General features: G+C 43.2%; 1 protein-coding gene across 4 annotated transcripts in view; it reads left to right on the top strand.

Moving 5' to 3' along the window:
* vps41 (VPS41 subunit of HOPS complex) overlaps positions 1–16,185 on the top strand; it is a 179,073-nt gene that overhangs the window by 118,156 nt on the left and 44,732 nt on the right. For 3 of the 4 annotated variants that reach the window (XM_033019969.1, XM_033019972.1, XM_033019973.1), the window contains 5 exons: positions 6,433–6,565; positions 13,000–13,115; positions 13,215–13,271; positions 14,486–14,547; positions 14,638–14,719. In XM_033019969.1, the coding sequence (XP_032875860.1) occupies positions 6,433–6,565; positions 13,000–13,115; positions 13,215–13,271; positions 14,486–14,547; positions 14,638–14,719 (450 nt within the window). The remainder of the gene's footprint in view (positions 1–6,432; positions 6,566–12,999; positions 13,116–13,214; positions 13,272–14,485; positions 14,548–14,637; positions 14,720–16,185) is intronic. The other variant, XM_033019971.1, reaches the window with a different exon arrangement.

Here is a 16,185-nt window from a genome sequence, read left to right as displayed (position 1 = left end):
TGAGACTGAAAGTGCAGAGAGACATTAATCATTAATTTTACTACCTTAAAATCTGTATAAATATCATGAATAGTTAGCATGAACTGTCTTGGACATTTCATTTGAATGTCAGGCATTTTTATTGCTGAAGGAAAACAGCTCTGTTCAAAGATACGTGTGGAAGAATTCTAATCTTCAATTCATCTGTGGATGTCATTCACAGCTTTATCTGTTTTTGGCCTAACTAACCATTGTTATAACAAAGATTCTAGCCATGTACAAAATATAAATAACTGGAGGAACTCATTGGGTCAGGCAACATCTGAGGAGTGAGTGGACAGGTGACGTTTCGGCCAGAACCCCATCTTCAGACTTAATTCTGAGGAAATGTCCTGATCCAAAACATCACCTGTCAATTTCCTCCACAGATGCTGCCTGACCCACTGATTTCCTGTGTCTTTCTGAAGATTCCAGCATCTGCAGCTTTTTGAGTCTCCATTACAGTAATATGCCTGATCTTAGACTAAGTGGAAAAAATCCAAAAGAAGCTTTGATTATAGATTAATTAAGTAAATTTGGTTTCATATGCTTTCTGTTTTATTGTATCCTACCTTGATAAATAAGCAGTAGACCATTCAGCCCCTGAACCTGTTGTACAATTGGTTGACTTTTTGTTGTTGTGCAATTCAACATCTTTGCTCATATGCCCCTTAATACCTTGACCTGCAAACTCATCTGAAAGCTCTAATTGTTCTCACACTGAGAACACATCAGAAACAATTGAAGTTGTGCTTCAATTGTTTCTGTTTACAGTTCATATTTATATTATATTTTGAGTGGATCCTGATTTCAGAATAACACATACATTTTAAAAATGAAGTCACCTTGATCTTTATTTCTACACCAGAGGATGTAATTACTTTATTTACCCAATAATATCATTTTAACATTATAAACTCCATGATTAAACCATCTTTCAGTCTTAATTCAATGGAATGCAAGCAACTGTTCTCATAACTTGATCCTTGAAATTGCAGTGTCAAGGGCCAGTCCAACTTAGGCAACTTTTTAGGCGAGTGCAGGAGACTGCGCTCGCCACATGATCACCACATGGTCGCCACATGTTCGCTGGTGGTCTCTGGTGAGTCTCCTTCATGGTCGCGAGGAGTTCCCGCATTCTGGAAACTTGTTGAAAAAATCGATAATCCTGTAGTCGTGGGTGCAGTTGTAGTGGGGTCGCCATATAGTTATGGGTAGTCGTAGGTAGTTTTAATTAATCGCCTTTGCTGACCGGGCATTTTCATTGGCTCATTGGGGAAAAAAATGTAAGCACGAGTTTTCAGAACCAAGGATAACCGACCAGTAATGTTAAATGCCCGCTAAACTTCACAGCTGTGTATCTCTGGCTTATTAAAAGTTGTCTGGCTTCTTATAAGTTTCTCCACTCATTCTCCCCCCATCTCCCCTCCCCCCTTCTCCCTCCCCCCTTCTCCATCCCCCCTTCTCCCCCCCCCCCTTCTCCCTCCCCCCTTCTCCCTCCCCCCTTCTCCCTCCCCCCTTCTCCCTCCCCCCTTCTCCCTCCCCCCTTCTCCCTCCCCTTCTCCCTCCCCTTCTCCCTCCCCCTTCTCCCCCCTCCTCCCCCCCTCTTTTAAAGGACTTACCGTACACTGTGCTAGCTGTCTTAACCTTCCTGTTCATGTGTCTGTAACACCTTGGCTTTGCACCGTGTGAATTTCAGACAGCGCTCCCCCGCTTTCCCTGGCCTCCGCCTTTGCGATGTGTTTGTGTGTGTGTGTGTTCCACTTGCCATTCCAGTTCCCGGTTTTTCAGCGAGTGCTGCGAACTTGTCCGCTGAAAAATCGCCCAAGTGGCACAGGCCCTTTATTGTTTGCATCATCTTGATGCTGTTCCGTACAGCTTCCATCTCATTACCTCTACCATATAATATGCTCCAAAAGATTTATCTTTCAATAATCAAATCTACAGAAGCACGTTGTTGAAGGTAGTTATCTGTAATTCAAAGGTTTATCCCGTGTACGTTACACAGATCAATGCCGATAATTTTGTGTGTACATCAAAGTGCTAAGATATCTACAGTATTATACGTCTCTTGTTGGTTGATACAGCCATACAGGGGTGTTTCCCTTGTCAGTTACTTTATAGAAAATCTGAATTTGACTGGAAACAATTTGTATTCTTGTGTGAGGAAGTTGAAATGATCAATGATTAACATAAACCTGGCTTTGATCATCTCAATAGAAATAAACTAGAAATGAATTCACCCACGTGTGTGCACTCCTACCTAGTACTTCTTGCTGTTTGATGTGATATCTGCACTCTTGGTGAGGCAGTCACATTCTGAATGATTGTGCATTCTCACGTTACGAGCTGACGCAAGAGGTAACCCGAGTGAAGGTCGTGGTTGAGCACGATATAACAAGTGAAATATCAAGAGGTTAACCGAGTTCCCACGGGTAGACGGCAGTTTCCCGTTTACTTGTCATTTCTGCGATGTTCCCAGTTCGTCTCCCGAGTTACTCTTGAGCCAATCCTGATTGAAGTTTTGTTTGACTAAGCAACAGTGTTATGTTTTAATAAGCAACAGTGTTAAAGAAGACCTCTCCATCCAGTGGCTTTGTTTTAAAGATATAATTCAGAGCGGCCGCATCTATTGATGTGACCTACAAAGGGAAAATGTGCACCATCCAGTGCCAGAGCAGTTATACTTATGATTTGTTTGAAACACACAGGTTTGATATGTTTTAATTGAATTTACTGCCATGTCTACACACTGCAGGGAGACGGGAGATTAAATCTTTGAATGTGGATGGATGTGCACATCAGATTGTTGTGAGACGGAGCTCAAGGTTCGCCTCCTGAGTTGCTTTGGTGCCCAGGCGTGAGTTGAGATGGAGAGAGGTTTGGGGGGGGGGGGGGCGTCATTAATCTGTCTGGGTGACATGGCTCTTGGGTTAGGCTGGAATCATTCTCTGCGGGGTGATCTTAGTGCGGGAGACAAGTGTAGGAGAGGTGTACTGACTGTGTGGGCAGAACTTTGGAAGTGATTGCCCACCAGTCTCAAAAGCCGCTGTGTCTCCCTGTCCCTGGGATAGCAGGGGGCGATCAAACAGCACAATACCCCCCCTCCCCTCCAACTCCAGAGGAATCCGCTCCCCGATGGGCCGCTATGGCGACAAGTGGCAGTTCGCCCACAGCCCGAGCTGCGCCCCCTCATCCGCCACCCCAAGAACAAAACGTACCTTGCACACCATCAGCTTCTGCCCCTACATGTTCCTCTGGAGTTGGAGCGGGGCTGGGCTGGAGTTGCTGCTGGCTGTGGGTCTCTGGGATCTCCGTGCTTGCAGTGGGCCTGGGGGTCGGTGTCCCGTTGGTCCTGACGTCTCCGGCCACCCCCCTGGACAGGAGCTGAGACTGGGAACTGTACCGCCCTTGCCCCCTCCCTCTGCAACTGCAAACAACCACACTCTCCTGCTCACCTGCAAGGGCGGTACAGTTCCCAGTCTCAACTCCTGTACAGGGGGGTGGCCGGAGACGTCAGGACCAACAGGAACCCGCTCCCCGATGGGCCGCTACGGCGACAAGTGGCAGTTCACCCACAGCCCGAGCTGCGCCCCCTTATCCGTAACCCGGGTTCCTCTGGAGTTGGAGCGGGGCTGGGCTGGAGTTGCTGTTGGCTGTGGGTCTCTGGGTTCTCTGTGCTTGCAGTGGGCCTGGTGGGCCTGGGGGTCGATGTCCCATTGGTCCTGACGTCTCCGGTGACTGGCACGGACCTGCTGGCATCGCCGACGTGAAGACAGTGCAAAGCCCCCGCGCCGGTGCAATGGGCGGGGAGCTGGAGAGGGTAGGGAAGGGGTCACACACATGGCCGGGAAGCAGAGGGGTGTAGGTGGGGGTGGTGACAGATGGGGCCAGCAAAGAGTGGAGAAAGACAGAAACACAGACGTGCAAAGGAGACCTACAACAGTGCATGATCTCTCTCGCGTGGCAGGTGACTGTCGCTGGGAAACTGAAGGGAGCGACAATCTGCTGCTGCCTGCCCGCTGAGTTAAAGCGTTCCCACGGTAGACTCACGATACACTAAGGTAAACGCACGGGCCACTACTTTCTTAAATCGAGTTAAAATGTTTCAATTATTAACCACAAGAGTAAAATTGACTCGTGGAAAATTTCAAACATGTTTGATTTTTTGCAAGAGTAGACAAGTTACACGAGAACCTGCCGTTAGCGCCACGATGCACTACGTTGCGTCCACGAATGCCGTACGTTAATCGTACATTATTACCACGAGGTTTAACTCGGGTTACCTCTTGTGTCAGCTCGTAACGTGAGAATGGCCTATAACTCTTCTGTTCTACTAATACCCTCATGCTCCAACTTTGTGAACCATTTGCAAAGTACGAGAACAACTCATTTAGAGGAACGAACATGTCTATGGTTTGATGTTTTTTCCACCAGTAAATTTTGAAAATATAAAAAAATTTGAAATTTTTCAATAGGTAGTAACTGAAATCTCAATAAAAGTTACTTTGTCCTGAGATTCACAACATTATTTTAATGGAATTTTGTATGACATCATGTTAGGAGTATTCATTTACCACGAGAGATTTAATCCTTTGAAAGAGTGTAGAATAAAATGTAACATTTATCAGGAGTGAAATCAAGCACACTTTACAAATTTAACATCTCGTCTTTAAAAATCACGATCTGTTAATAAACCACTGGTTGTGTAGGAAGGAACTGCATGTTTACACCGAAGATAGACACGAAATGCTGCAGTAACTCACTGGAAGAGGCAGCATCAATAAATCAATGGTAGACAATAATGCTGGAGAAACTCAGTGGGCGAGGCAGCATCTATGGAGCGAAGGAAATAGGCAGAAATCAGTCTGAAGAAGGGTTTCGGCCTGAAACGTTGCCTATTTCCTTCGCTCCATAGATGCTGCCTCACCCGCTGAGTTTCTCCAGCATTTTTGTCTACCTTCGATTTTCTATCATCTGCAGTTCCTTCTTAAACATCAATAAGTTACTGGTTGTTGCTTATAGCTTATAGCAAGAATATTTAATTTTAAGGTACAAAGAGTCCGCACGACCAGAAAAACTTTTTGTATTTCGGTCTGTGGAGTAGGATTGTGGAACAGTTTGAATGTGGAGTTAAAGCAATGTCCAAACATGAACCAGTTCAAAATGACATACAAAAAACTTTTTTTCACAAGATACAGGGATGAAGGGGATGGTTGACAAACAGGGGTTAATGTTTATTTATTATTTTATTTATTATTTATATATGTTTTTTGGTTACTTCATACATATTACTTGTATGTGTAAAATTTACTAGAATGTTGCCTGGGTTTCAGCAACTAAGTTACAGAGAAAGGTTGAACAAGTTAGGGCTTTATTCTTTGGAGCGCAGAAGGTTAAGGGGGGACTTGATAGAGGTTTTTAAAATGATGAGAGGGATAGACAGAGTTGACGTGGAAAAGCTTTTCCCACTGAGAGTAGGGAAGATTCAAAACAAGGGGACATGACTTGAGAATTAAGGGACTGAAGTTTAGGGGTAACATGAGGGGGAACTTCTTTACTCAGAGAGTGGTAGCTGTGTGGAATGAGCTTCCAGTGAAGGTGGTGGAGGCAGGTTCGTTTTTATCATTTAAAAATAAATTGGATAGTTATATGGATGGGAAAGGAATGGAGGGTTATGGTCTGAGCGCAGGTATATGGGACTAGGGGAGATTATGTGTTCGGCACGGACTAGAGGGGTCGAGATGGCCTGTTTCCGTGCTGTAATTGTTATATGGTTATATGGTTATATGGTTATATCAGTTGTATGTATATGTATGTCTGTATGCATCTCTAAAAATTGTCTGGGGTATTATTATGATCAATTAATTAATTATTAAATATGAAAGAAGGATTTAGGGAGAAGGGGTGAGATTAAATAAGTTATTCTTCTTCTCCTTTTCGAGCTTGTAAAGAAAAAGTGTTGGACATTTAAATTTTGCTTTATGCTTTTCATTGCTTTGCAAATATTGCCTGGAATGTCCAATTGTTTGACTATTTCGATTTTGTTGTTGTTATTTATGTCTTTACTTGTTCGGAACAAATAAACAAATCAAAATCAAATATAGTGCTGGCAGGTAAGGCTTTAAATAATGACTAAGAATAAATAGTGATCAGAAATCAAACCGTAGACATGGGGATGAGTGGTCTTCATCAGCATCAGGTAACATTTGGAATCCTTATTTTCGATGGCAAATGTCTTACACTTTATCAGAGCTGAAGATCCCATTCCATAGCACTCTTGTGCAATAGTAACAATAACGGTTACCGGACAATATGAGATCAGTTGGCTGGAGGATCTGAGTGGGTTAAGGGAAAGAATGATGAATTGTCATTATGGAGAAACAAATGACACACTCCCTCTTCTTTCTGAAGCAGGACAATGAACAGTGTGCAAGGCCACGGCTGGACATCATCCACCACTTGCCTGATTCGTATGAGGAGATATCCTCTGATGCCCTGTCTGTGAGAGGTTTCCAAGAGAATGAATGCAGAGATTACAGTTTGGGTAAGAAATGAGCAAAAATGAACTGTTTAATGTTACCTTGTCTGAAGACAACTATAGATTAGTAATACATCCAATGAATGCGAGTTTTATTAGTTTCATGTTATCCACTCAAGTGAACAATCAAGCTTAATGTTTTAGGATAGAATTGCAGATTGGCCTTTGAGAGAAGTCACCAAGCAACAGAAGCCAAGCATTCTGTTACTTATATCCAAGTCAACAAACTCTCACTGGAACCCTATTCCTTAACACTGATGTGGATTTGGTTGAAGGGATGAGGTTGCAGAATATTTACTAACCAATGATGACGTCTATCATAGTACAATATTTGAAAGCAGTTATGTAGGCAGACCAAGTGCAAAGCAGCACTGCTCCCCTTGGCTCAATGCCAGCTGTAAAAAAGCATATACTCCTGTCACAGATTTAATTCCCTGCCTCTGCTTTCTTTGTTATTCTCAGGATGGGGCCATGCTTGTGAGTTTTAACAGTGCTCTGGCTAAATAGCAGGAAACAAGCCAAGGATCTCCTAATTTCTCTCCAATGTTAGCTGGAGAGTGCAACAGTATTTTCCCCCAAATTCTCTCCATATATAAAATGTACAATTTTCCCATGTTGGATATTTACTTGTGTCCATTCATTGCACCAAAGCATCATTGCATTTGTTTACAACCTCCTTAGACAGTCTTTCAGGATTAAGTGTAGGAAGGAACTGAGGATGCTGGTTTGCACCGAAGATAGACTGAAAATGCTGGAGTATTCAGCGGGTCAGACAGCATTTATAGATGGAAGGAATGAAATTTAACCTGAAATTTGAGGGAGAGGGTGAAATCGGATGTGTCGGTATTACACCTGAGCAAAGTGGACTACAGATGCATGAGGGAGGAGCTGGCCAAAGTTGACTGGAAAGGGACCCTAGCAGGAATGACGGTGGAACAGCAATGGCAAGAATGTCTGGGAATAAATCGGAAGATGCCGGATCTTTTCATTCCAGAGGAAGAAAGATTCTCAGGGGAGAACGAGGCGATCGTGGCTGACAAGGGAAGTCGAGGACAGTGTAAAACTAAAAGAGAAGGCATATGATATTGCAAAGATTATTGGGAAGCTAGATTATTGGGAAGCTTTTAAAGAACAACAGAAGGTAACTAAAAAGGCAATATGGGGAGAAAAGACAAAATGCCGAAGGTAAGCTAGCTAATAATATAAAAGAGTTTCTTCAGTTTTATAAAGAGTAAAAAAAAGGCAAGAGTGGATGTTGCACCATTGGAAAATGATGCAGGAGAAGTGATAATGGGGAATAAAGAAATGGCAGAGGAGTTGAATAACTTTTTTGCTTCAGTCTTTACAGTGGAAGACACCAGTAACGTGCCTGGAATTCAGTGGAGTCAGGGGGTGGAAGTTAGTGGATTGGCTATTACTAAGGAGAAGGTGCTTGGAAAGCTGAAAGGCCTGAAGGTGGATAAGTCACCTGGACCAGATGGACTGCACCCTAGTGTTCTGAAAGAGGTGGCTTTAGAGATTGTGGAGGCATTAATAGTGATATTTCAAGAATCACTAGAGGCAGGAGTAGTTCCAGATGATTGCCAATATTACCCCGCTGTACAAGAAGGGAGCAAAGCAGAATAGTGGGAACTATAGGCCGATTAGTCTAATTTCAGTAGTTGGTAAGATTTTAGTCCATTATAAAGGATGAGGTTACGGAGTACTTAAAAGTTCACGATAAAATAGGTTTTATCTATAGAAGGCAGCATGGTTTTGTGAAGGGGAGATCTTGCCTGAGGAATCTGCTGGAATTCTTTGAAGAAGTAAATATTAGGACAGACAAAGGAGAGTCAGTGGATGTTATTAACCTCGATCTTCAGAAAGCCTCTGATAAGGTGCCACACGTGAGCCTGCTATGGCAGATGAGAGCCCATGGCATCAAAGAGCAGATACTAGCATGGATAGCAGGTTGGCTGGATGGCAGAAGGCAAAGAGTGGCAATAAAGGGGGCTTTTTCTGGTTGGCTACCAGTGACTAGCGGAGTTCCACAGGTCTCGGTGCTGGGGCCACTATTCTTCACGTTGTATATTAATGATTTGGACGAGGGGATTGAAAGCTTTGTGGCCAGGTTTGCGGATGATACGAAAATAGGTGGAGAGTCAGGTAGTGCAGAGAAAGCAAGGACTTGGACAGGTTGGGAGAGTGGGCAGAGAAGTGGCAGATGGAATATACTGTACCAAAGTGTGGTGTCATGCATTTTGGTAGTAGGATTAAAGGCGTAGACTATTTTCTAAATGGGGAGAGTATCCAGAAATCGGAGGTGCAAAGGGACTTCGGAGTGCTGGTGCAGGATTCCCAAAAAGTTAATCTGCAAGTCAAATCGGTAGTAAATAAGGCAAATACAATGCTAGCATTTATTTCAAGAGGGTTAGAATACAAAAACAGGGATGTAATGCTGAGGCTCTATAAGGCGCTGGTCAGGCTGCATTTGGAGTATTGTGAGCAATGGCTGCCTCTGTCCCTTCCTTCTTTTGTTTCTATGTGTTAAATGTACGTTTTAGTGTTCTTTAGCTTGTTTTATGTGGGGGGGTGGCTGGGGGAATCTGTTTCTAAACTCTTACCTCAACGGAGATGCAATTTTTTACCGTATCGTATCTCCGTCCGCACTGCGGCCTAACATCAAGGAGTTGGCGGCCTCTGCTGGAGACCGACTTCGGGAGCTCCACCATGGGAGCCTGCGGACTAACCATCATGGATTCCACGATCCCTTTGCCAGGGATCGACTCCTGAGCACTACCGCGGAGCCGGCATACTTTAACACCATGGACCTTGCAGTCTCTGGTCAGAGACCGACTTCGGGAACTCCAAGCCATAGGAGCTTAGACCGCCCCGAAGGGGGAGCTTCAATCGCCCCAACGCAGAGGCATCGATCGCAGGCTGCGGGAGCTTCCATCCCCGACTGCGGAAGGTTCAACTGCCCCGACGGCGGGAGAATAAAGAGGACGAAGACTGGCCTTTATTGCCTTCCATCACATCGAGGAACATGGGGCATCTGCTGTGGTGGATGATTATGTTAACTTTTATGTAGTTGTGTATCTTGTTACTTTTTTCTTAGTAATGCTGTATGGTAATTCTAAATTCACTGTACGTTAATGGGTACATGTGGCAATAAACTTACCTTGACACCTTGAATTTTGGGCACCATATCTGAGGAAGGTTGTGCTGACCCTGGAAAGGGTCCGGGGGAGGTTTACAAGAATGATCCCAGGAATGAGTGGGTTAGCATATAATGGGCGTTTAATGGCACTGGGCCTCACTGGAGTTTAGAAGAATGAGGGGGGACCTCATTGAAACATACCGAATATAACCATATAACAATTACAGCATGGAAACAGGCCATCTCGACCCTTCTAGTCCGTGCCGAACACGTATTCTCCCCTAGTCCCATATACCTGCGCTCAGACCATAATCCTCCATTCCTTTCCCGTCCATATAACTATCCAATTTATTTTTAAATGATAAAAACTAACCTGCCTCCACCACCTTCACTGGAAGCTCATTCCACACAGCCACCACTCTCTGAGTAAAGAAGTTCCCCCTCATGTTACCCCTAAACTTCTGTCCCTTAATTCTCAAGTCATGTCCCCTTGTTTGAATCTTCCCTACTCTCAGTGGGAAAAGCTTATCCACGTCAACTCTGTCTATCCCTCTCATCATTTTAAAGACCTCTATCAAGTCCCCCCTTAACCTTCTGCGCTCCAAAGAATAAAGCCCTAACTTGTTCAACCTTTCTCTGTAACTTAGTTACTGAAACCCAGGCAACATTCTAGTAAATCTCCTCTGTACTCTCTCTATTTTGTTGACATCCTTCCTATAATTAGGCGACCAAAATTGTACACCATACTCCAGAATTGGCCTCACCAATGCCTTGTACAATTTTAACATTACATCCCAACTTCTATACTCAATGCTCTGATTTATAAAGGCCAGCACACCAAAAGCTTTCTTTACCACCCTATCTACATGAGATTCCACTTTCAGGGAACTGTGCACAGTTATTCCAAGATCCCTCTGTTCACCTGCATTCTTCAATTCCCTACCATTTACCATGTACGTCCTATTTTGATTTGTCCTGCCAAGATGTAGCACCTCATACTTATCAGCATTAAACTCCATCTGCCATCTTTCAGCCCACTCTTCCAACTGGCATAAATCTCTCTGTAGACTTTGAAAATCTACTTCATTATCCACAACCCCACCTATCTTAGTATCATCTGCATACTTACTAATCCAATTTACCACACCATCATCCAGATCATTGATGTACATGACAAACAACAGTGGACCCAACACAGATCCCTGTGGCACCCCACTAGTCACTGGCCTCCAACCTGACAAACAACCATCCACCATTACTCTCTGGCATCTCCCATTCAGCCACTGTTGAATCCATCTTGCTACTCCACCATTAATACCCAACCATTGAACCTTCTTAACCAACCTTCCATGAGGAACCTTGTCAAAGGCCTTACTGAAGTCCATATATACAACATCCACTGCTTTACCCTCATCAATTTCCCGAGTACCTCTTCAAAAAATTCAAGAAGATTAGTCAAACATGACCTTCCAGGCACAAATCCATGTTGACTGTTCCTAATCAGACCCTGTTTATCCAGATGCTTATATATATTATCTCTAAGTATCCTTTCCATTAATTTGCCCACCACTGACGTCAAACCAACAGGTCTATAATTGCTAGGTTTACTCTTAGACCCCTTTTTAAACAATGGAACAACATGCGCAGTACGCCAATCCTCCGGTACTATTCCCGTTTCTAATGACATTTGAAATATTTCTGTCATAGCCCCTGCTATTTCTACACTTACTTCCCTCAATGTCCTAGGGAATATCCTGTCTGGACCTGGAGACTTATCCACTTTTATATTTCTCAAAAGTGTCAGTACTTCCTCTTCTTTGAATCTCATAGTTTCCATAGCTACTCTACTTGTTTCCCTTACCTCACATAATTCACTATCCTTCTCCTTGGTGAATATCGAAGAAAATAAATTGTTCAATATCTCCCCCATCTCTTTTGGCTCTGCAGATAGCTGTCCACTCTGACTCTCTAATGGACCAATTTTATCCCTCGTTATCCTTTTGCTATTAATATAGCTGTAGAAACCCTTTGGATTTACTTTCACCTTACTTGCCAAAGCAACCTCATATCTTCTTTTAGCTTTTCTAATTTCTTTCTTAAGATTCTTTTTACATTCTTTATACTCCTCTAGCACCTCAATTACTCCATGCTGCCTATAATTATTGTAGATCTCTCTCTTTTTCCGAACTAAGTGTCCAATTTCCCTTGAAAACCATGGCTCTTTCCAATTTTTACTATTTCCTTTCAATCGAACAGTGACATAAAAATTCTGTACTCTTAAAATGTCACCTTTAAATGTCCTCCATTTCTCTTCCACATCTTTCCCATAAAACAAACTGTCCCAATTTACTCCTTTTAAATCCTTTCGCATCTCCTCAAAGTTAGCCTTTCTCCAATCAAAAATCTCAACCCTAGGTCCAGTTCTGGCCCTCTCCATAATTATATTGAAACTAATGGTATTGTGATCACTGGTCCCGAACTGTTCCCCAACGCATACCTCTGCCACCTGACCCGTCTCATTTCCAATCAGGAGGTCCAGCACCGCCCCTTCTCTAGTAGATACTTCTATGTATTGCTGCAAAAAACTATCCTGCACACATTTTACAAACTCCAACCCATCCAGCCCATTTACAGAATGTGTTTCCCAGTCTATGTGTGGAAAATTGAAATCTCCCACAATCGCTACCTTGTGCTTACTACTAATATCTGCAATCTCCTTACATATTTGCTCTTCCAATTCTCGCTCCCCATTTGGCGGTCTATAATACACCCCTATAAGTGTTGCTACCCCTTTCCCATTTCACAGTTCCGCCCTAGACGAGCCCTCTAATCTATCCTGCCAAAGCACTGCTGTAATATCTTCCCTGATAAGCAATGCAACACCTCCACCTCTTGCCCCTCCAATTCTATCAAACCTGAAGCAACAAAATCCTGGAATATTATAGTTTCCAATCACAGCCCTCCTGCAACCATGTTTCACTGATCGCCACAACATCATACTTCCAGGTGTCAATCCAGGCTCTAAGTTCATCCACCTTTCTTACAAGAATAGTGAAAGGCTTAGATAGAGTGGATGTGGAGTGACTTCTTTCAGTTGATTTTGTGCATGTCTGTTCATTATATATGCACTCCACTGTCTTTGATGCAAACATTTAATCCATGCATTGAGGTTTTGCCATGAAATTTGTAATTAGTTGTGGACTTGAAAGGAAAATTTGATAGGTGTAACAACTTCTGCAAATCTTTATGATCTAATTTAATTATGACACCTACTACCACCCCACCCCACTCTCTCATTCAGAGCACTCCAATGGCGAATCGCTGTTTTACATCATCAGCCCAAGAGACATTGTAGTGGCCAAGGAGCGGGACCAAGATGACCACATTGAATGGTTGCTGGAGAAAAAGAAATATGAAGTTAGTTTTTCGGTCTGTCAACATTTTTCTCTGTATGCAATTAATAATATCAACATTTTTAATGCAACAGTCCCAAAACACTTTTTTTTTTTCCTTTAGGAAGCTATGATGGCAGCTGAAATCAGCCAGAAGAATATAAAAAGACACAACATACTGGTATGTTAAGCACATGGAATATGCATTAATATGGTACTGGAGTCAAGTTTGTCTGCAAGAACATTTAAGCCCTTAAGAAAGGCATCCAACCCTTCAGAAATTTTGCATTGACTTGTTATGCTTGAGTTGAATGATGAAGCAGGCGTGCTGACCTCGAAGACTAAGTCCTTTCTCTGGGTGAATGAGAGGGGAGCAGGCAGCATGAATGATCAGCTTTTAATTAGTTTACTTAGTAGAAAGATATCCATTGATATTATGTAATTTAACAATACAGTACAGTGGTGGTGTGGTAGTTATATTACCAGATCAGTAATCCAGCACGCCGAACAAACAGCCCAGAGACCCTGACTCAACTCCGACCAGTGTAGCAATGGTGGCGCATCAGTAGAGTTGCTGCCATACAGCGCCAGAGACTCGGGTTCGATCGTGACTATGGGTGCTTGTTTGTATGGAGTTTGTACATTCATTGTCCCTAGTGTGTGTAGGGGAAGTGTTAATGTGGAGGATCGCTGGTCGGTGCAGACTCGGTGGGCTGACGCTTTATCTCTAAACTAAACTAAATCGCATATTTACAAATAATCTTTGTATACATTTTCAATACAATGCCTTTGCCCATTTTACCTAATTGTTTTCAATTTACTACGTTTTATTTTGCTGTAATGAATAGGGCTTCAGTCTTGTGCTTAGGAATGCACAGTATCAAAATGCCCAAAGAACGTCTCCGCCAGCCTTTTTGATTTATAGAATATCTTTGTGAACATCGTTAAGGCATGTCTTTCATAAATTAAGTACTATATTTTACTTCTTGCAACCACCAGTTACCATGCAAGGCCTCCAACAGTTCTACCTTTTTTGCATCTTTCAATCATTTGTTCTAACAATTTTGCATAGCTTTCTTTCATTTGTTCACTATCTCTCTACATCAACATCTATATCTCTTGTTCCCTTTTCCCCTGACTCTCAGTCAGTAGAAGGGTGTCGACCCGAAACGTCACCCATTCCTTTTCTCCAGAGATGCTGTCTGACCCGCTGAGTTACTCCAGCTTTTTGTGTCTGTCTTCAGCTAAAAAATTTGAAATGATTTGTGAAAGTCAGTAGTGCATACTAAGTGACACATGTGAGTACCTTATCAATGAATAATAACGAAGAATGGATTGAATGGAAACTTATCAATACACAATTAAATACCTGTTTGGTGGCATTTCATTTTTCAGGATATTGGCAGGGCCTATATAAACTACCTAGTGGACAAAGGAGATTACCATGGTGCTGCGAGGTATTGTTCATTCATGGATTTTGATCCTTTATCTTAAAGATTTAATTGTCAAATTTGTATTAAATAATTTGCATTGATTATGCCTTCTAGAAAATGTCAGAAGATTCTTGGCAAAAACATGGATCTCTGGGAAAATGAAGTGTATCGATTTAAAAAAATAGGCCAGCTTAAAGTAAGTTTGCCATGAATTGGCACAGTGATTTCTACTGGTACAAATATCTCTCCTATTAAACTTACATTTTTACTTGTTGTTAGCGTGAAGGGGAATGGCATGAGCAGTGGAATGGAGAACAACTTCTAGCTACGCAAAAATATAAACTACTGGAGGAACTCAGCAGACCAGGCAGCATCCACGGAGGCAACAGGTGACATTTCCGGTTGGGACCCTTCTGTGCACACTCATGGGCAAAAGCTGGAAAAGGGAGGTGGGAGTGGAGCAAAGGTAGGAGCTGGCAAGTGATAGATGAAAGCGGGTCTGATTGAGGGTCTCAACCCGAAACGTCACCCATTCCTTCTTTCCAGAAATGCTGCCTGTCCCGCTGAGTTACTCCATCATGCTGTGTCCACCTTAAGTGATAGATGAATACAGGTGAGGTGAGGACGGTGATCAGCCGATGGGTGGAGCAAGTGACAGAGGCTAGTGGTGAAAAGGTCAAAAAGGTGTCAGGTAAGGAAAGAGGAGGGGTGAATTATAAAGCCAGATAACTCAATTCTATTGTCCTCTCTTGTCCAGTCCCTTCTAACCTACATTTGAGACACCCCACATGCTCTTCTCTACTTCAATAGTTTCCAATACCTCGGCACGCCTCATATTTATCATGGACGTCCAGTTCCTTTACACCTTCATTCCCCATCAGGAAGGCCTCAGGCCCCTCCACTTCTTCCTTGAACAGACACCTGACCAGTGCCCCTCAGCGAACACTCATGACTGGCAGAACTTGGTCTCACCATTAACAACATCTGTTTCAACTTTACTTCTAACCTCCATCCTGCCCTCAAATTCACATGGACTATCTCTGATACCTTTCTCGCCATTCTCGATCTCTCTGTCTCTATCGCAGGGGACAGACTATCGACTGATGTCTTGCCCAGTGACTATCTGAGCCCACTGGCTCCAAAACTACTTCAACTGCATCTCCTCCCACCCTGCTTCTTGTAAGGATGCAAATACTTACTCTCAATCTCTCTGTCTCCACCACATAAGTCATTAGGTCATTGGAGTAGAATTAGGCCATTCGAGCCATCGTCTGCTCCGCCATTCAATCATGGCTGATCTATCTCTCCCTCCTAATCCCATTTTCCTGCCTTCTCCCCATAACCTCTGACACCTGCACTAATCAAGAATCTATCGATCTCTGCATTAAAAATATCCACTGACTTGGCCTCCACTGCCTTCTGTGGCAAATCTTCTCTTAAGGTGGGGCTTTCCATTCTAGAACATCCAAGATGTTGGCTCTCTTCATTACACGTGGCTTCTCCACTGCTCTTAAAGATGGATCCCTCACCCATTATGATTCTGTGTCGTACAGTTCTCCTCTTGCTCCCTTACCCCAAATGGAGTAAGCATAGAGATTGCCTGGTCCTCACCTTTCACCCCACCAGCGTCAGTATCCAACACATCACTCTTTGATATTTCCG

Source organism: Amblyraja radiata, chromosome 4 (assembly GCF_010909765.2).
Source record: "Amblyraja radiata isolate CabotCenter1 chromosome 4, sAmbRad1.1.pri, whole genome shotgun sequence".
NCBI lineage: Eukaryota > Metazoa > Chordata > Chondrichthyes > Rajiformes > Rajidae > Amblyraja > Amblyraja radiata.
The sequence above is the reverse complement of the archived record's forward strand: the minus strand, read 5'-3'. Positions and strand labels throughout refer to the sequence as shown.